This window comes from Ambystoma mexicanum, chromosome 2q (genome assembly GCF_040938575.1).
Source record: "Ambystoma mexicanum isolate Mex_15411 chromosome 2q, UKY_AmexF1_1, whole genome shotgun sequence".
Lineage (NCBI taxonomy): Eukaryota > Metazoa > Chordata > Amphibia > Caudata > Ambystomatidae > Ambystoma > Ambystoma mexicanum.
Window position 1 is genome coordinate 1,034,982,454 of NC_090924.1, and position 21,662 is coordinate 1,035,004,115.

General features: G+C 44.0%; 1 protein-coding gene across 3 annotated transcripts in view; it reads left to right on the forward strand.

The window, feature by feature from the left end:
* ABCB1 (ATP binding cassette subfamily B member 1) overlaps positions 1-21,662 on the forward strand; it is a 777,038-nt gene that overhangs the window by 26,295 nt on the left and 729,081 nt on the right. The window contains exon 1 of one of the 3 annotated variants that reach the window (XM_069648387.1): positions 21,306-21,597. The exons of the other annotated variants lie outside the window; for them this stretch is intronic. Coding sequence (XP_069504488.1) covers positions 21,574-21,597 — 24 coding nt within the window. The 5' untranslated portion in view covers positions 21,306-21,573. Of the gene's footprint in view, positions 1-21,305; positions 21,598-21,662 lie in introns of those variants that run through there. 3 annotated transcript variants of the gene reach the window in all.

The following is a 21,662-nucleotide window of genomic DNA, read 5'->3' on the forward strand; positions in this document are numbered from 1 at the left end:
AAGGAATGTTGGCGTACATTATACATTGAGCTGCATGTCCATTTGTACTCTGGATGCTTTGTTTGGATGAAAGGAGCATTTGGTTCAAAGTTTGTTGGGGACTTTTTTTCTATAAGGGTTTCTTTTGCCATAATGGTGTGTTCCCCCATTTCATACCCTCGACCATTTTTGTCTATGGCAATTGTTTTTTGTTGTTCTTGTTTATAAGCTTCTACATTGGAATATGATTATGTGCTGCTTGTGTGAATCCATTCACCATTAAAGAAGTTTGAAAAGGTTTGTATATTGATACTGCGCATGTTTAGAAGTCGTTTACTGGTTTCATTCAGTTTAAAAGCAATACCAACAATTTTCTCTTTAGTGCAAAATCGCTGTCAATTAGAGCTTGCAGGATTAGTCTCCTGCTGTAGTTGTTAAGGGTAAATTGTGGCTTTTCACCTGTTTTTATAAGATTGTGAAGAACTCTACAGTGGAACATTTTGTGTAACATACATTTTTTGGATTGCTTTACCGTGACTACATTAACACTGGTAGATAGAGAGTTAGGTTTGTTAGTAGGTCTGCTTTTCTTTGCACACATGTTTTTACTTTTAGTTTTTGCAACAGGGGCCATACCTTTTTAATTTGTGGCTGGTTTAATATTTTTACGTGACATTACAAACTCTTTTGTTTTAATGTTTTCTATATATTGTTTTAGAGGTGGATGACTATATTGTATAGTTGTATTCTTATCTGCTTTATTTTTTCTTTCTTTTCAACAGAGTTGCCTTTTAGTAGGCATTTTGTTGTATATATTGGGAAAAGAGAAAGTTTGTATTGGAATGTTGTGCAATGTATATACATGTATGGTGCATGGGTCTGTGGGTGTGATTGTAGAGATGAATAGAGTGCTGTTTGATTGTGAGGTGGTATATTAGGTGTGGTTGCAAAGGTTGTGAGAGTAAGAGTCTGCAGAGGTGTGATGGTTTTGGGTTAGTGAGTAAGGGAGTGGTGGTGTGATAGAATATGTAGGGCCATCGTGCTGTTTTGAGCAACAGAGTGGGTGTTGTAATGGTGGTGTGTAGATGGGAATAGTAAGAGTGTGAATGGTGGAATATAATGTGCTAGAGTGAAAGAAATGTTGGTTGGAAAAGAGTAGTCTGGGGTAATATATAGTGGAACTGTGCTGCTGTGATTACATAAATATACATGGTACATTAATGTACTTACTTTGTTGGATGCAAAGGGTATTCGTTTTTCAGTTGTTGTCTTCGGTAATGTGCTTATTCCCTGTAATTGTAAAAGAAAGTTAGTGGGGATATGTGGTAATGGCGAAGTACTTTTAGAAAGCAAGGTTGACATTTATGAAGGAAGGAGGAGTGGTGGGAAAAACAGTTAACACAAGTGGTGGATGGTTAGAAAAGGTTGCTTTTAGGAGCATTTTCATGAAAGTGAAGATATGCGTATGTACATTTCTAGAAGCTTTGTAACGTTTTGTAAAAGAGAAGAAAAGTGATGGAAAAGATTTGTAGTACACTTTTAAATGGCAGTTGGTGTGTTTAAGTTTAATATGTTAGGAGTGTATGCATACTTTCCAACATGATTCATTCTAATCTGTAGGTGTTTAGGTGTTTATGTGGTCTAGATTGTGAAAGTTGGAGTACAAGTCACAGAATTTAGAGAAAAAAGTATGACTGCATAAGCAGCTGAAGATTGGAATGGGGTTTGTTAGGAATTATACATGTACTGTCAATATATTAAACTGGCATACACTGAGTGCCAATTAGAAATGGCGTACACATCTATTTGATCTATTTTTACTTTCTTTTATGAAAAAGTGATAGTGCTTCTGCAAATGCAGAAATGCATTTTTGAACTTTCTTTAAAATGCTTCAAAAAATAATATTTTGAAAAGCGCAGCATTTTATGTGTTTATTTGATATACATGTCACAGTTTTTAAGACTTTTTTTTCTTTGCATTTTGGGACTTGTAGTTTGAGTTTTATAATGGGTGAAGTTAATTGGAAGAGACAGAATGCAAATGAAAAAATAAAGACTTAATAAGCACCTACAGGTTGGAATGGGTGATGCTGGAATGTATGCATGTTCTGCCAACATATTAAACTGGCAGAAACTAAGTGTCACTTAAAATGGTCCAAAGACCTGTTTTATCTGGATTTCATTTATTTTATGAAACAGTAACAAAGTGCTGCTATACATACACATATGCATTTTATTGTTACTTTCATCACAATGATTGCAAATAGAAACATTTTGAAGTGCAGAACATTGTTATTGTTTGCTGCTTCATGTGAGCAGGTGACGAATGCTGCAATGCATGGCATTTGCTACAGTGGTTAACAAAGAGAATATGCTTATTGAGAAGCTTATTACAGGGCAAGTAGCAGGAACCTCCCTCTCTCTATATATATATATACATTTGTGAAAGAGTTTAAGAAAACATTTTTTGAAATATAAGCATACCTATACTATGTTTTATTAGATGCAGATCTTGTTGAATCTGGAAATAGATATCTTGGACAGTTGCACAGTACTTTTTGATGAGTATGCCTTTCATTAACAGGGGATATGTACTCTGAGAGTTCAAGTGTACATCTGAACTGTTGAAATGAGATGAGAGGGTTAAGTGTAGAGGTTTTGGAAGTGATTGGTGGATGGATATGTGACTCTTTGATAGCAGCCACTGAGGGATTGTTGATAACATGAAAGTGCAAAGGGTAGAAGGACTGCCCGTGTGCTACGGGGACCGCTGACACCACAGTAGTCCACGGACAGCACGTGCCACATCCATGTTTTTTGTGGATGCCTGGCATGGGAAAGAGACTGTGGGGATTATCCAATCGGGTTTGGTGGGTGTGGTGTACAGGAAGAGAGAGAGGGTAGAAGGAGTTTTGTTTGCATGAGCTGTGAAAGCACTGACAATGGCTATGGTTATGTGTTTGAGAAGGCTTACTGTGTGGATTCTGGGGCACTCTTCAATTCAGTCAGTGAAGGTGAATGCCGAAAATCATGGCATCCTTAGAAATATTGGGTTGGCATAAGTGGATGTTTTGTGGCATGCAGTTTGTGGCTTAAACTGGGCAAGAATGTTTTCATTCTGTAAGAGTATGGCTCACTTTAAATGTCCAGAAATTGTGATTGTACATTGTAGAGGGGACAGTTTGTGATTTGTGACTCCAGTATCTTTGTAGGTTGCCCTAAAGGATTTCTTTAAAAAAAGAAATTCAGTCCACAAATTGATAAATCAAGGCAGCGTGTCAACAAAGCTGTATCTGCTTTGTATATGCTGCAGGAATGTCATCTTTTGAGAATGACAATTTCAGATGGTGTGAATTTATTTGTCAAGATGGAGTTTACTTCACAGATGTCGGAAATGCAATTTTCCTTTACAATATTAGGAATGCATGCAAATGTTATTGTAAGAATATTGTAAAGGAAGATGTAGAGTGTACAGTACTACTGTATATAAAAGCAAACAAAAAGAAAAGATAAGGTGTTTGTTAACAACCCCCACATTTTACAAATGGATTCCTTTGGAGCCTGCATGATTTTGAACAGCTGCAGAAGCGAGGTGTATTCCATAGGAATCTGTTTAACGCCTGTATGAAAAGATCATGCAGATGTAAAACAAACCAAATTGACAAGATGAAGAAGTAATGCACGAAAGACATCTTATCTCCACGCTGGGCCCCACCTTCATCTACATGCGCCGAGATAAAATACGATTGGCTACATTCTACATCCTCCTAGATTCAATGCAACTGGCAACATTATTTTGTTTTGTGTTGAAAGTTGGAAGAGGCCTGTGCTTGGGGAAGGAAACCGTGAGAAGCTGACTTAAAACCCAAAGTACATCCTGATAATATTGACTTTGTGTTTGAAATCTGGAAGTGGCCTGCGCTTGGGGAAGGGAACCCTGAGAGGCCCAGCTAAGTTAAACTTACTGGTTTCCTTTATAGTGTTGAACTGACTGGAGTGCGGGGAAGGGAACCACGAGAAGCTTAAAAGGAGAACTGCAATATATTTTCTTTTATGGTGCTTGAACCTTGAATAAGTTGAAGGTTGGGGAAGGGAACCTCATGGAACTCAAAGACAGTGAATGTATTGGAGTTCACTTGCAAGCGGCTCTGTTTGATTGAGCTCATTTTTGATAAGCTTAAAACTATGCCTTGCTCAGAAAGCCACTGAAGACCAACCTTGGTTTCCCTATTTTTTTGTTGCACCACTACTTTTCATTTTTGACAAAAGAGCCCCTAACACATTTTTGTATAGAGTGAAGGCAAGTATAAATTTAAACACAGCAGACTTTTTATTTGGACTTTCAGACACCAACAACCCGTGGAAGCATCATTTCAGGGAAAAATCCCTTTATAGCTAGGGCTAGTGAGGTATTACACCAAACCTAAAACTTTAAATAAAGTTTTTGTGATATTACTTTCTGAGTCTGTGGGCCTCATAAAGAGGTCGGCGGTAACCCACTTCTTTGACCGGTGGGTTGCCGCCAACCTCGTAACACCGTTTCCGGCACCTAGCTTCCTGGTGCCACTGGAACATTACAAGTTCCGGCGGCCCGGGAAGTCAGGCAACGTAAAATGTAAATCCCATTGGGGCCTCGGAAGCACCGGCACTATTTTTGATGGTGCCGGTGCTTCCGCGGCAACTTTGCCTGGCGGGGCCGCTGCACCTGGCAGGGTCAGACCTGTCAGACACAGTGGCTCCAGCAGGCAGACTCATAGTGTGGCGGTCCAGAAACAAGGGTGCTTAACAGCACCCTTGTTTCCGGACCGCCACACTTGTAATGAGGTCCTGTGTCTCTCTTGTCACCATGCCTGTTTCACAGTGGCCAGGGTTTCTATCTGGTCCTGAAGTGTCTTGAATGTTGTTCAGGGTGTGGAGATTTTTCAAGGTGGGTTGTGAATTCTGACGAATCCTTGGATGTCGTCCCTTTTCCCATAGGGGGACCCGTCCCATGGGGCCAGGGCGGTGCAACCACAGTCCAATAATCCCCCTGGAGATGGTACACCATGGGAAGATCACATGGGGAGGGAAACCCCTTTAAGGACGAGGGACAACATAACATGGAGAATGCAGTATATCGCAACCCCTTTCCAACCTCCCTCACCTTCTTACCCTGTGCAGGGTGACTTAGTCCCACAGACACCCCTCTGTGTGCAAGGTAGACTATTCACCATCAATACATTACGCCGAGACAAGAAGGAGTAGGGACTACCCATGTGAATCCTATCTGACAACGAGGAAGAACATCAGGATCCCAGTGAATGAGGACTGTGTTGGGACCGAGATGAAGAAGAGAATGCACAGTGCTACATAGCAACTTACAGAACCAACAAGAGCAGTCTAGTCAATATGAACATTCGGTTACCATGAAAGCTGCAAAATGAAAGCTTTACTAGTCTTATCAACAAGCCCTTCCTGGAGAAACCGAGAAGTTCAAACTGGTGAGTGGAAGTTAGACCGGGAGACCCTAAGTGTAGCACAGCTCTGAAGCGGTCTGGTGTGGAAGAAACGCTGGAAAGAAGCAGAAGAAGAAGCTCCTGGTGCTCCAGGTAGAGTAGGAGCATGGGAGACCAAAGAGAAGCTGCCTGAGGACATGCTGCCTCTGCAGAGCCACCGCAGATGAACTGAAAGCAAAGAGCGGTGTTGGAACCACTCGGCAGACGGCCAGCATCCAGAGAGCCCCACAACCACTGCAGACCAGAGAAAAAGTTACCCACGTGGCAGGGGAGATGGAAGGGCACCAAGCCAGTGGTACAGAAGTGGAATGACAGATGAAAGTATAGTATATGGTCAGGGACCCAAACAAAAGAACGTTCAAAGAGGGGGAATTCATCCATAGTACTCCTCATAGTCACAGTACCTGGCAGGAGAGTATACCAGGTATATAGACACAAGAAGCAGCATATGCGAGTCTGGGCCCTACACCCATAAAGCCAATCCAAGGCTTCTGCAATACTCCTCATAATCACAGTACCTGGCAGAAGAGTACACCAGGTCAGTGGTACAGAAATAGCAGCAAATGACCAAAGGGCATCCATAACACTCCTCATAATAACAGTATATGGTCAGAAGCAACCCAGGTGGAATATATAGAAAGGCTGGGAAGTAAGAGAAGGACCATACCTCTTCTTCAATGCAGTCGCCGAAATGGAAAAGGAGCCAAAATTGCCAAGCAGGGTCTGAGACTCACATTGATAAACCGGGGGAGGAGGGAGTCTTCCCCTCTGATGTTGTTGTTCAGTAAGAAACAAAGGAACCAGGGGCAGGAAGGCCTCCCTCTAGGAACATTTGGACACTGAGAAGAAACCAGAGGGAGGGAGTCATCTCCTCCGGTAGTTGTGGCCACTGGAAGAAAGCCAGGGGAAGGGAAATACCCTACCTGGCAAGTTTATAAGGAACTTTAAAAACACTGTCCATCCAGAAGGCAGGAGTCATATAGGCTCATTACAAGTTTGGTGGTATCTCGCCGGGAAATTCAGTGAGATACCACTAAATGATATTACTATTACTGCCACAAGTGATGATGCTAGCATTAGTCCCCATTGAATTTGAGTCCATAGGACTCTATGGGGCATTTTGCCAGAATTACCCCACTGATAATTCTGGTGCCGGTAATTCCAGCAAAATCGGACAGAGAATTGGCAGATTTATCTCCAGCTCATAGCTGTAAACCCCACCCTTTCAAAATGCCCAATGCCAAAATTATAGTTCACACATGTGCCTTGCTCTAACCAGTTTGCCACCATCTACACCGCCAGCTCTGCAGTGGCACAGTGCTGGTACAAAGGCCACCTGCAATAGACCACAATAAAGCCTGGATCAAAAGGGTTGTGTGCAGTAAAGGGGTATTCTCATCAAACTCCAAAACGGTTGTGTATATATACAATACATTTTATTAGTTTATCAAAAAGACAACAATTTCTAAAAACATTATTATTCTACGATAAATTGATTCAATACAAACACCCATGAAACATTCAAAAAGCAAACTTGTTTATTCCAAGTGAAATAAAGGACAATAACCACAGCCCAAAACATTCATAAAATACACTTATCACACTTTTAGCACCAATGTTCTGTGTACCTTTTTATCATCATAAATCAAAATTCATCCAGAGGGAAAATACTATTGCCTGAGTGTTAGCTTGTAACTTTGTATGCATACATGACCTACACAACATGTATGTTTCTGTTCTCAATACATAATATGCCAAACATTCATAAGGGGCAGATTTCAGTATCTTGACAATTTGAATTTGGAAAACACAACCTTTAACTACTTGGAACAATCAGAGAAGATGAACAGACCAAACTTAAATGCTGGACTGGATGACACACATCACTGACATTGTAAGTTTGTATTTGCATGGAACACTTCCTGCATTCTAAAGCCGTTAGTCCGGTCAAACTATCTATGCCCAATGTTCCATTCTGTACCAACCTGTGGCTCTGTTGAGTTACAGAGTATGCTGCCGCTTGATACCCATGCGATAGTTCAGCAAAGATGCTCTCTCTGTAGCCCTTTAGTTCAAACAACCCTTTCGATCCAGGCGTTACTGTGGTCTATTGCATATGATGAGTTTGGGGGTGGGACTGGATCTAAAATACACCTCTGTGTGCTGTGTGTTTGTTTACCGGGTGTTCTCTTTTGTATGTGTTGAAAGGTCACCTGTACATCCCTGACAGCTGCTGTAACAGAAAGTCCCTGTATCCGGAGGTGGCATTTTAACTGTCTGAGCCTCTGATCTAAATAAAAATGTTTGTGGAATTTAGACAGTCTGGTGGCACTTAAATCTATAAATATAAACTTTGCCCGGTTTGGCATGATGACTGCTACAATCACGCAATTAGAAAGCCAGACCAGTTTGATAGCACACCAGTGTCAGCTCTGTGAGTAGGTTCTAACTATGACAAGGCTGATGTATATTGTCTAGGTTGACCATCTTCACAGCTGTCATGTGGAACAATAACCAGGATGCTGCCCCTTTGATTCAAAGTCGGAAGGGTAACACCTTCCTCCAGGATATAGAAACTTCCCCAAGGAGGTCTCAATGGAACGGTGCTTCAAAGGCAACACTCACATAACAAAGCCAACCTCATACCGGGCTGCTGATCACTGGATTCCTTTTGAAAGTAGCAGGCATAGTAAGGAGGAGGGGTAAGGGAAGCCAGAGAGGGCAGGCAGGCCTAGAGAAGGTTTCCACCAACTTGATTTACATTAGGGTTCTTCTCCTTTTCCTGTACCCTCTATTCCTTGCAAGCAATATACTCTTGGTGTGATGTCAAAAGGCAAAGGATACTCGTTACAACAATAGGCAGTGTACCCCTTACAGCATGCTTGCTTTGGACATTGTACCTTCAAAAGGAGAGACACCCCCCTCTCAATTTTGGATTAATCTCTGGACTCTCTGGTGAAATTCAATGCACCTTTGTTGGGGATGCAGTCTACCCTAAAGTCTTCTGTCTGGTGGTGAAGGCTGAAGGCTTCAATGACAGAGGTGAGTTCTGTTACCTAACCACCCACAGGGAACTGTCAGAGTACCTACTGCTTGACCTGGTCCTCTCCCTGCTGTCTACACTGGAACCAGGTTCATGCGGGAGATGAAGGATCCTCTGTCGGTGGCAGATAATCTCCCTGGAATGAGAGTGCAACCAAATGGCTTACCTTGTCCTGAAGCCCTGGATTGGGGCCACCAGAAACTGTAGAACCAAGGAAGCTATGCCTGGCTATCCCTGAATCTTTGAACCACCTCAATGCCAGTTTGGTCACCTTAAACACATCCAGGTTCATACAATGGAGCCAATGAATTTATCCTTGGCCTCAATGCTCCACTGCCTCTACATCTCCGAGTTGGCTCTAACCTGACGCTGAAGCAATGCCATCTCTGCATCTGAGAACCTCAGAGTTTTCTAGCATCCTAAACTCAATGCCATTACCTTGTCACAACCTCTCTCAACCACCAAGCCGATGTTGCTGCAGTGCTCCAGTGCCATATGGAGCCAGCTGAACCACATGCCACCGAAAGCCAACACTGCTGCCGAACAGCATCGGACCGTTGGGACCTGTCTCCGACATTGCACAACTTGAACCCAGCCCACCGCCAAAATCGCCCACACTTCTGGTTTTAAGCCGAAAAGCCTGGCTCAAGGCTATTGAATTCCGAAGACAAGAAGAAGATACTGTGAAGAGGCGGGTCCATCTGGTCCACTTCTGGGCCTATATGGACCTTTATGGTATCCTGCTCTACCCTTTTTCTTCTAAGACATTCTTGAACATTGCCAATTGAGTGCCTGAACACCCCTGCTTATCAACCCAGAGTGTCATTCTACAACAGTATGCATTTTCTGGTTTCTTTACAGTGTGGGTTTTTACTAGTGCTTTCAGTTAGTTTTTATTGCATTTTATTATTTGATTAAAGGTCAATATATATTTATAGAACCTTAATTGGATGTTCTTTTAATTTGAAATTCTATACTTAAGTTGTCTGGGTCGCTAAGGTTATCAGCTGAAACCCTTCCTGAAATAATGCCTTGACTGCAACCTGTGCTACCAAAAGAGGGGAACGAGGTATACCTTTCGGGCCATGCCTGTTTCACCTTTAGGATTGGGATCATTGCTGGTTTTGTAGTATCATGGGGATGAGTACACGGTTTAGCTTCTACTCAACCCTGTACTCTTACAGAGCAGTAGTCATTTACCACACATGGAATGCCAGGCTATATTCTGTTCATGCCCTAATCTTGTATTAACGTCTGATGCAAATCAGGTGGGAACATCAACTGACGGTCCACATTCTTGAAGGCTCTTTTATGATCCAATACTTTGAAAACAACTTAACTGCATGATCAGTCTGGTGCTCCAGGAAGCCCTGAGACTCCAGGGATTGGCACGTTTTTCATCCCATATCCCAGGATCTCTGACCTCACTGGAGCCCCAGAGAGATGGATATTTTAAGCTCTTGACTTAAAATTCAGACCAGTCTAGAGGGCGCTAGAGGGCCAACCAAGATGACGGCTCTCCTGTGATCTCCCGACAATCTCCCGAATGACTCCTGATCAATCGCAGCATTCCTGATCTGCAACACCCAGTTCATGCAGGTGTAGTAACTAAACAACTCAAGACCAGCACTTTTGCTGAAAAAACAGAGAAAAATGCCATACCAGACGGCCGTGCTATGGAGTAGGCCGCACCCTCCGGATCCGCGCAGGCCCTTTGGGAGTTGAGCCACACGGCGTGGGAGGCTGCGGCAGGAACATCGAGGCACGTTGGAGTCGGCGGACGAGAGGGAGGAGACGCCCGAGAGCAGAGCCGATCGCCCCCCGCTTCCAACCGCACACAGCCCGACATCCAGATAGCAGCGAAAGGACGAGGCGGGCAGCGGGGGTGGCGGCGGAGGCACCGTCGCGGCCTGGCGGGGGGAACAGAGAGACTCGCTTCACCACCTGAGCGGAGTGGAGCCTGAACGGATGGCAGCCGAGTTATAAGCGGTGAGGGGGAGAAGGCGCGGCGTGGCCCAGGGGGCAACACAAACAAAAGCGGGGGAGGAAAGTGGGGGCGGCTGGTGGTTGCCCCCCAATCTGAAGACACACTAAGGCCAACCCGCATGAGAGGTGCCAGCCACAAGCGGCGCAAGCACCCCAACAAAGGGCGCAGCAGCAAGCGCGGAACAGCAAACCCAATACTAATACTCCCAGCACAAGACCCTCACTACGCGAGGAGACATTTGATATTAGACCTCCAGCCTGGGAACCACCACGGCCTCCCTGTGCTTCGCCGGCCCAGAAAGGCACAAGACAGCAACAGATAGACAACGCTAAGCCGCACTCACGTGGAACAGAAAAAACAGGAGCCCCCCCGGCGGTCGACGCGTGACAGCCGTTCTCGCCCCCCAAGAGCAGCTAACACCGCACACCAGAAGTCTCCTAACAAAAATTGCGGGACACATCCCTGTTTGGGCCAACATTGGCAAAACAGACAAGTCCCAGAGAAAGCTCAACTTTGACGCCGGCCCAGCACCCAAGGCTCCCAGATCAGAGAGTCACCCAAAATCCCTGTCAAACCTCCCAGAGGAAGAACCTCCTCAGCAGCCAGATATTCGGGAAATACTAATGGACTTGAAAGTCGGGATAGGCAGCCTAGACTGCAAGATAGACATGCTGTCATCCAAAGAGGACCTTCTCCAACACCGCCTTGACAAACACAACGATAGGCTAGACAGTGTTGAACAAAGAGTCTCAGATCTCGATGATGGAGCATCATCACTCGCCGCAAGAGCCTCTACACTAGAGGGTCAAATGAAAACAGTCCTGGCCAAAAACGAGGACCTGGAAGGACGCTCCAGATGGAACAACATAAGGGTGGTTGGCATGAGAGAACAACAGCTACAAATTAAAATGGAGGAACATATTGAGAAAATGTGCACAGAGCTGTTCGGTCCCACTGCACTATCCCAATTGTTCGTAGTCGAGAGAGCCCATAGAATCCTGTCCATCAGATCCATTCCTGGGGCACCTCCCTGACTGATTGTAGCCAAGTTATTAAGCTATAAGGACCGAGATACAATTTTGAGAATGCCAAGGGAGAAAGGCAAACCCCATTATGATGGCGACGACATCCAGACTATCCAGATTTCTCCCCATCAGTCCAAGCCCAGAGAAAGTCCTTTATCCACCTCAAACACAGGCTACGCGACAACCAAATCCCCTATTCGATGCTCTTCCCGGCAAAACTACACATCCAATACGATGGAGGAACACAATTCTTCAATTCCCCCGAGGAAGCCACGCCTTTCCTAGACAGATAGGGTTGCAAACCCGCAAACCAAAGCTCCGGACCATCAAGAAGAGAAAGAACGGGAAGAATACTGACTTGATAAGAACTCAAAGCACCTGCCTAAAACTAAGTTGAAACACGCCATCAGGGCAATATCAGCAACCGGGATGTGGGAGCCTAATTCTTGGAAGGACACCCGCGCCCCATCCACAGCATGTTTCCAGTCAAGTTGGGGGGGTTCCTAACGGACAAGTTGGGGGTTGTTTGTGCAAGGAAGCAAGTTTTGCTATTGTTGTTCAAGGTATGCGCCACCCGTCATCGCCTAACCGTCACCTCGACCCCTCCGCCCCTGAGTGCTCCACGCACTCCCAGAGAATCGAAGATGATCCCATACAACGCCGATAAAATGCTCACAGGAGCATGAGCCACGAAAAACCAGCTGCCGCCCTTTCTTGCGGGCACCACACAAAGTATCACCGGGGCAATTCAAGGTAGCATCATGGAATATTAGAGGTGGTAATCACCCCGCCAAGACGAGGAAGATCCTACAACTCCTCAGATGCCATAAGATAGAGGTGGCAATGATCCAGGAGACCCATCTTCTCCCCCATAACGAACACCTCTGGGCCTGAAACTGGGGCTGCCACCAATACTTCTCTTCATACTCATCATATGCCAGAGGAGTGGCAATCCTTATTCACCCGACACTATGCTTCCACCTGACCAAAACAGAAAAAGACGGAGAAGGGAGAGCTCTCCTGGTGCAGGGAGTCGTGGCAGGAGAGGAGGTGGTATTTGTCAACTCATATGCCCCAACACAGATGGCACAAATAATTTTGACTGGGTGTTATCTCGTCTAGTACAAGTGGGTAACGCAACCATAATCTGGGGAGGTGATCTGAACACACACCTCGACCCACAGAAAGACAGAACACAGTCAACAACAGCGAACCCATCCAAGGCCAGTCTACAAGTGCAAGAAATCTGCAAAGCATTTGACCTGATAGACATTTGGAGACACCAAAATTAGGAAAACAGAGACTAGACCTATCACTCCAGCACCCACAATTCAAGTTCACACATTGATTACCTGCTGGTCTCTTCCCACAGCAAGTGGCAATGGGGTCCCTGCCAAATACTCCCCAAAACTTTCTCGGACCATGCCACAGTAACACTTGAATGCAACCCACCTGACATCAGGTCGAGACCACCCCACTGGCGCTTCAAACCTGGGGCACTTGCTGACCAAGCATTTGCAACAGAGCTACGAGAAGAAATCACTGCCTATCTCGAAATCAACTAGGGTACAGTCGGCTCTGCAAGTACGCTGTGGGAATCACTCAAATGTCATATAAGGGGGGTGTGCTTAGCCAAAGAGAATGGTATTTTGAAATTAATCTGCTGCAAACTGACCACCAGCGAAAACCACGTGTAATCTTCAGAAAGTCAGCAACCCACCACTAACAAAAATCACACCCAAGCAGAGTTGAAGAAGGAACCTCTCAACTTCAGGACCCTAGCAGAGCACGACTTAAAATTCCTAGGACACAGACATAGGATCAGACAATACGGCGAGGGCCAGAAATCAGGAGCTCTCCTCGCCCGACTGATCGCAGCGGACAGGAAGCCTACAAGGGTAGAAAGAATCCGATCCCCACAAGGAGACATGATACATAAAGAGGACAAAATAGTGGAGGTGTTCCGAGTATATTATCAAGAGCTGTACAGCACCAATCATCCACCAGACACAGAGGCGATCCTCAAAAATATCTCAACGATACCGAGCTCTACTGGTTGGAGAGGGAACTCAGAGAGCCTCTAAATTACCCCATCTCACTAGAGGAGAGCCAAGAAGCAATAAAGAGCCTGCCCACCTCCAAAGCCGCCGGGCCCGATGGGCTAAGAGGTGAATTCTATAAATTCTTTGCCCACATCATAGCTCCCCTCCTGTTAAGGGTCTACGAAGAAGCAATTGAGTCTAGCATTCTCCCCCAAAGTCTAAGGGAAGCTAACGTCATCCTCCTACATAAAAAAGACAAACCCCCTGAAGAATGCAAATCCTACCATCCAATCTCTCTAATCAACCTCGACAACAAAATCCTGGCAAAAATCCTGACAAATAGATTACTCCCACTAATGCCTGCATTGGTGCTAGCAGACCAAGCAGGCTTTGTACCAGGGCGTAATACAATATTTGGGATACAGAGAATGTTCGGGGTGATAGCAGCACTGGACCCCAATCAGCAGGCTATAGCGATTCTGTTAGATGCCGAAAAGGCCTTTGACTCTGTCGAGTGGCCCTACCTGTTCGCTGTGCTACAGCAACTCGGGCTCGGGTACCAGTATATTAAATTGGTCTCCCTTCTCTACAACCAACCCCAATCAGCAATCATCTTGGGAACAACGAAATCCGCACATGTAAAACTCCAACGTGGCACCAGACAAGGATGCCCTCTATCCGCCCTGATCTTTGCACTAGTAATGGAGCCCCTGGCGGCTGGCCTTCGGGAGCGGCAAATTCAAAGAGGGATTAATATCGGACCCCACAAATTAATAATATTCCTTTATGCCGACGACATACTTCTTTATGTACAAAATCCTAGCAAAAACCTCAATCCCATCATGCGCGAAGTAATAAAGTTTGGGGCAGTGTCAGGGCTAAAAATCAACCACTCCAAGTCAATTGTATTCCCCCTGAACACCAACACTAGATCATTTATTGACGATTCCAATTTCAAATGGGAAAACGCCCACGCCCGTTATTTGGGGATCCAGATGTCCCTGAATCACCATTAAATATTCAGAGACAACTACGAAAGCGTACTTAAAACACTACGAGAAAAGGTGAACAGGTGGAAAGCACTCCCACTTTCCCTGTGGGGAAGGGCGTCCCTAATAAAAATGGTAATTCTCCCCAAACTTTTATACCTGTTTTCCAATATTCCAATCCTGCTGTCTCAGCGCTTCTTGGGGACTGTGAGGAGCTTGGTGCTGGATTTAATTTGGGCAGGCAAACCAGCGAGGATAGCATACTCATCCCTCACATTGCCGGTGGCTAAAGGTGGCCTTGCCTGACTCCGATATGGAAAGATATTACTGGGCAGCTCAAGCTCAGTTTCTCAGCCACTGGTACTCAACTCAGTTCATAAGGCCACATGTATAGGTCGAACGAGCCCTCGCCTCACCAAACCTGCTGAGAGCCGTAATCATTAGCAAACAGGCAGTACCACACACTACACTGAATATAGTACAATCCACATATACCATCTGGTGGAAAATAACCCAAAAATGCAATGTACAGATTAGATACTCGCCTCTCCTGCCCATTAAATGCTGAAAAAGTGTTCCTTAAGTGGGCGGACAAATGCAAGATTAGCATGCTAGGCGAACTGTTCGCTCAAGAAACCTTTATAACACCCCAACAAGCGAAAGAGAAAGGCAGCACTACCTCCCTGGATATATTCATATACTTCAGAATACGATACGCTCTGCAAGAACTTATACCCTCGTTCCAACAACAACCACCAACATGGCAGTTACTACACGAGGCGATACAAGCACAAGGAGAGGGAAAACTGGTTTTATCGATATACAGAATCCTTGTAACAGACACACTGCCAACGAACCCAAGAACAAAAGAAAGATGGGAAAAGTCGCTACAAACACTTATCCCAGATGAAGAATGGGACTACATATTACAACAAATGCAAAAAGTAGCACTAAATTCACGCTTCAAACAAATTAATTTCAACTATTTACACCAAACATACTACACGCCTCAGAAAAGGAACATACACCACCAAGAGTTAAACTCTACATTCGACAGGTGCGGGACACCAGCAGCTGACTTCATACAACTCGCTTGGAGCTGCCCAACGGTGGCCGAATTCTGGATAGATGTGCTCCGCGAAATTGAAGCAAGAATAGGCGAGGAGATAAGACCCGACCCAATACCAGCATTACTAGGGATGACAAGAACCCTGGCACCAACAATAAGGAAACTGGCAAACATACTACTGGTACTGGCACGCAGAAGAATAGCTATGGCATGGGGGCGGGGCCCCGGCCCCACACTAACAAACTGGAGGAAAGACATCATCTATTGCCAAGATGTGGAAGCAGAATTCATAAGAACACTGACCCTACACGCGAGGCCTCCGGACATTTGGGCCCTTATGTATCATATCTGCTCTCCACTGCTGATTCCCCCACATCATCGCCTGAGCCAATGCAAACCGGAACCCATGCAGACTAACTGCCAACACCAACACATATTACTAAAAGTGGCCGAAAGACTATAACGAGTGCGTCGAGGACGGAGGGGTCTGGGGGCGCGGGAGGTTAGGCGGGCGGGGAAAGGGTGTTGGTGCACATTGTACAGCCCACAGTTCAGGCTAATTTGTATTATTGTAAACGGTAAATGCAAAAATAAAGTTTAAAAAAAACAAATCAGACCAGTCTCAAATGCCTTGGCCATGGATGTATTTGTGCCAGGACTGGGGTCCTGGCTTGCCTCATCCTTTCCCTCATGTTTCCCTTTCCTTGCAGGCTTTTTCTGCCAAATTGGTCACCGAGTGCAGGGCCATCTTAAGCATTTTTGAGGCCTTGGCCATGGACATCTTTGGGGCCCCCTCTGCCAAACCAAAGGAATTAAGTGATCAAGAACATCTGGTGGCAGCATTCAGAATAATCATGTTCACTCCCTGTAAGTCCCCTAACCCTGTTCATTCTTGCTCTAATCAGAATGATAAAGAAGTAGCATTGGAAGGCCAACATTTGCAGTCTACGAAGAGGTTACTTCTCTTCTAGTATAGAAACAGGATACTTTTCATCAATAGCATCCGGGAAGGTATGCAGCCTGTACTATTAATTCAGGACTGTATGTAAAAGGTACATGTAACCCAGAATAGGCAGATAACTCACATTAGCTGCCACAGAGAATGCAAAAGTGCTCAAGCATGGATATATTAGACCAATTATAATGAAGAAGTCTACACATAGCATAACATGGATAGTGAATGCAGATTAGAAGCTACCAGGAAGGTTCCTCTAGCCAGACAGACTGAGATTAGAAGTGGAGCATCGTTTTCAAATAGTGTTGCCATTAGAGATCAAGGGAACAAGTGCATCTGGTGTGCAGTATATCAATGCTCACTATTATAGTGGAAGTAACCCTATAGCGAGTGAAACCCTGAGTGAGGCTTTTATGAAGAACATACCCTGAAAAGGAAATCACTCTGAAGGGCTGACAATTTACAAAGGTTTAGTGACTGGCAATTCTGAGAGGTTAGGCAAGAAAAGATTAAATGAGATGTCCAGATCACACATTGCTTAAGGGGCGAAGCTTGGATTTGTGCCAAATATGCAATTTCTGCAATTGAAAACTATCCATTTCCAGCTCGTACCATGTACTAAAACAATCTCATTTTATAAAACAGACTAGCAAAGTACACAAATCACATTTCCAAATCTGACCATTTTTAAAACCAAAATATTACAGAAGGGTGTTATGGAAAATGGGAATGATTCTAACTTCGTTCTCTCCATCATCAAGGGAATTATATAGGTACTAGCATACCAATCGCTGTGATTTAACAGATTTTATTTAGGTATGTCTTTTATACTTTTAAGCTTTAAATACTTCCAAAACAATGGCTTGAGAAATTGTCATTCATAAACGTGCAGAAAAACCTTTGACTTTTATACAAAAAAGCAAAAGTTTTTTGTGTCAAACGAGCAGACCTTAAAATATGCTTGAACACGGCCTACAACATCTGGTCCGCTCTCTCCAGTCTACCACCCCTTCCACTCAAATGGCGTACATAAGAAGAAATATCAAGTAATTAACTAAACGATGCCACCAGCATGCAAGAAGGCAAACCTCACAGAAGACAGCACAGTAATGCAAGAGATATTATATGATTTGACCAGGATCACTGTATTGTCTTCTGGCAAGCCAGGATACAAGCATGAACACTTTGGTTCCACAGTCTTGAATTTGGATACTTATTCACCTCTTGGACTAATAGTTTATGCTCATCCTTGGAGGGGATTGCCTAGGTTTTAGAACGCCCCATCTGAACAAACCAATTTCTAGACCTTCACCATACGAATGACATGTTGGTTTTTATAACAACCCCTATCTGGTACAGGAACATTGTTGATAATAGCACCTCTTATGCTGCAAAACCAAGTACATATGAGGTATGTTTATAAACTTCAGACATAGGAAAGGTTCATCCAGCCTTGCTGGAATGTGCTCTTCTAATCTTTCATTTGAACACATATCTCTGCAATGAGTGCTTAACACACTGAGCTTAACTTCTGAACCATTGTGGCACTCAATTTATCAATATGGATTTCAACTTTGGCTATTACACATGATCAACATAATTCCTGCAGGAAGGAAAGAATGCTACAAAAGTTGTGTGTTACGGAACACACAAACTATGTATTCCACAGTGAACACAGAAAACATTACATGATTAATTTATCAAGGCAGAATGTATTTGTCAAAAAAAGATCATGCCATAAAATCTCCTGGCGTGTGCTATTTAAGTCTGGTGAAAAATGAAATCTTACTTTAGATCAGGCAGACTTGCGGGGGCCCCCTCCAAGGCAGGGGCCCTGGGCAAGTGCCCCTTTTGCCCTCCCATAAAAACGTCTGTGACTGTGCGCCTGGTTTTCATTTGTTGTGTATTGGCCGTTGGGGCATTTGACCTGGAGGATAGTTTTTTCCCGCTGGGGGTTGTTTTACTCTTTCTCAAAGGACCAAGACCAATTGCAGTTTAGTTGAATATACAGCTGTTACTTAACTTGGTACCGTATGGAATAGGATTCAAGAAGTAGAAGCCTCACTGGGAAGCAACACCGAGCTTTACATAAAGGGTGCACACAGGAGGTCACAGACAGGACGGGTGCTGGGGTTGCAGAATTTGCTGAGACATGTAGGGGGAGTTCTGTATGAGGTGAGTGACAGTTTGGTAAAGCCGTTGGCGATGGAAAGATGATCATTGCATAATAGGGTCTTCAGGTCTTTCATGAAGTGTAGGGTGGAGGGGGAAAGTCTGAAAGGCATGGGTTACTTGTTCCAGAGATACATCAGGGTGTGTAGCAGGAAAGGGAATGTTTCCTCGTTTTCTTTGCCATTTGCAGCACTTTCTTTAGCACAAGGTCTGAAGATGTATGAACCAGAGACCGCATAGGAAACCCATAAACCAGTGTCTTCTCCCAAGGTAGCTAGATGGGTTTTCTGAGTGATGGCTCATGCTGGGGTTGATATTCTCTACCGTGGACATCAATTCTTCTAGGCATGTCATGGCTTCTATAAACCTTCTGGTCTGAAGCAAATCTGGAAAATATACTCTGCTCGGCAGACAGGTCTGGTAATCTGGAGTCATTTCTATGGTAGGCCGATTGCTCAGGCATCAGCTGTTGTTATGTCCGAGCTTTGAACTGGCATTGTCCCCTCTGTGACATGCTGTGAATGTATGATTTTGACAGGTCTATAATGAAACGTTGAGCTTTTGTTAAGGGCACAGACGTTTTATCATGCTGCTTTTTCTTTCTGGGAGCCTTACCATGACTATCTCATTTATGTCATTTCAGTTTCGGGTTGAGGTGGACCCGCTTACTGATGGGTGATGTGACTGGGATTTCTGGGTGACATTCCGCTTAGATGACAGTGGGGCAGGAAGGGTGTTCAACAATAGAGGGAACACATTGCTCATTAGGGAAATACATATAAGGCAGCAAGGGATGGTCAGCCATTTTACCAAATAACTATTTAAGGGAATTATGGAATGAGTAGTCCCTTCACAAGAAAGCATTGAAAATGTATACTTGCCTATGGCCCCTTGCTAAAATCTCGATTTCTGCTGAAGAACACCATGGTTGTGTTCTTTAACACTATCTTTCTTACAGGTGCAGTATAAATATCACATGTATGACTACTTATATTAAAGTGATAAAATACTAGTAATACCAGGTTGGCTCCTCCTACTCCTCACCTCCTCCCATATCTCAAATGAGCCATCCTTCTGTTAAGTCTTTCCACTTGTGGGGTTTATTTATTTATAACATTTTTGTAACACCCAAACCCAAGGGTATTACAGCGTTTGGTACAATAGCAGAAACATAGGGTAAATAACAAAGACAGGCATTAGTCGTGCTTAAGTGATAGAATGATAGGTATTAGTCGTACTTATCAAACAGCCACGTTTTTAAACGTTTTTGGAAAATGATGTGTGATTTTTTTTTTAAATGGGTTGTACATTCATCCTATCTCAAATCTTTTCCTATTTTTTTAAATGTTTTTGTTTATAAAAAAAACTTACATAAAAGAAGTACATCATAATATAACCACATACAAGTCACCATAATCAGATCTAACATCAATACAATATCCATAAAATATTGATAAAACTGTAATTTAAAAAACTCATAAATACAAGTTAAAATGCATCAGTTAGCTTCAAATAAGTTAACAAAGAGACAGTCATGATTAAATGTTCTGTTGATTGTTGACAACATCCATAAAATATTGGTAAAACTGTAATTTAAAAAACTCATAAATACAAGTTAAAATGCATCAGTTAGCTTCAAATAAGTTAACAAAGAGACGGTCATGATTAAAAGTGCTGTTAATTGTCCACTAAAAATCCTATACCAAAAATCCTATCGTTAAAGCTGGCCCGGGTCATTACCTGGCCCAGTAACGCCCCCACCCCCACTGCTGGGGTAATATTGCTTATATACTAGATCTGATAGTGATGCATATATTTGAAATTGTATAACCTTTTGCAAACCACATTTAAAAAAAATCAAATGAAGACTTGGTTGCATCGTACTTAGGGAAAGATCTGTTGCACATTTTACCCATTTTCAGTTTGAAACAGAATATTTTATTCTGGGATTCAAACATATTCAAAAATATGTAATTGGAGGGATTTTAAAATATTTCCGCACCTCAAACTGCTGTCTAACTGCATATAGTATACTATCCAAAAACTACTGTTAGTCAAATATCAGTAAGACATTTTGATCCACAGTTGATAGAAAATGTTGGCAGGAAGGGATGCTTCAATGGCAAAAAGCGCCGCCTAGCGGTTTCCGTAAATGAGGACAGCAGAGTGAAATGTGGTAGATGTGTTTTCATCCCAAAATCTGCATTGTTGAATTTTTCAACAATTCATCAAGAATCTCCAAATAGAGAAGGAAACACTGTTTTGTGATGATATAACATCAATTTAAATCGGCATTCTGCCAGTGGAGTGGTGTGTGGGAAGCATTAGGATGACGTCACTGTGTGTGCACTGAGCTGAAGATTGCAGGATATGACTCACGTTGAGGCTGAGTCTGGAAGGAGCTCGTGAACCTTCATGAACTCGGTGGCCGGAAGCTTTGCGTCACTTGTTAATGTCTAAACGACTGTATAGCGGGTTCTGAAAGCACGCTATCATAAATTAATATGCTAACGATTTAACAGTAGTTCCGGTGGTGAGACCATGAACATCGCGCACGTTACCGAAGGGCGTGGTCTCATGCCTCGCAACTGGGACTGGGGATGTGGGGTCCCTGCTGTGACAGGCAAAGTTCAGCAGCTGTCTGATAAGAGCAACCTGTCAGTGGTACTTTGAAACATAGGCTTTTTATAGCGGGTAGGTGGAGCTGGAGGCTATTTTTCTTAGCTCGCCCCGGCATGTTTGCCAGTCAGGAGTACAACACACCAGGCAGGAGGAGCAGCCCACAGCAGGACGCAGGCTGAGGATCCACCGCCAGCCATGGGCATGAAATCATTGAAGGTGGTAAGTGCCCCTACAGAGACCAGCCTGCACATGCACTCCCCTGGAGACGTCCGAGAAGATTCTCG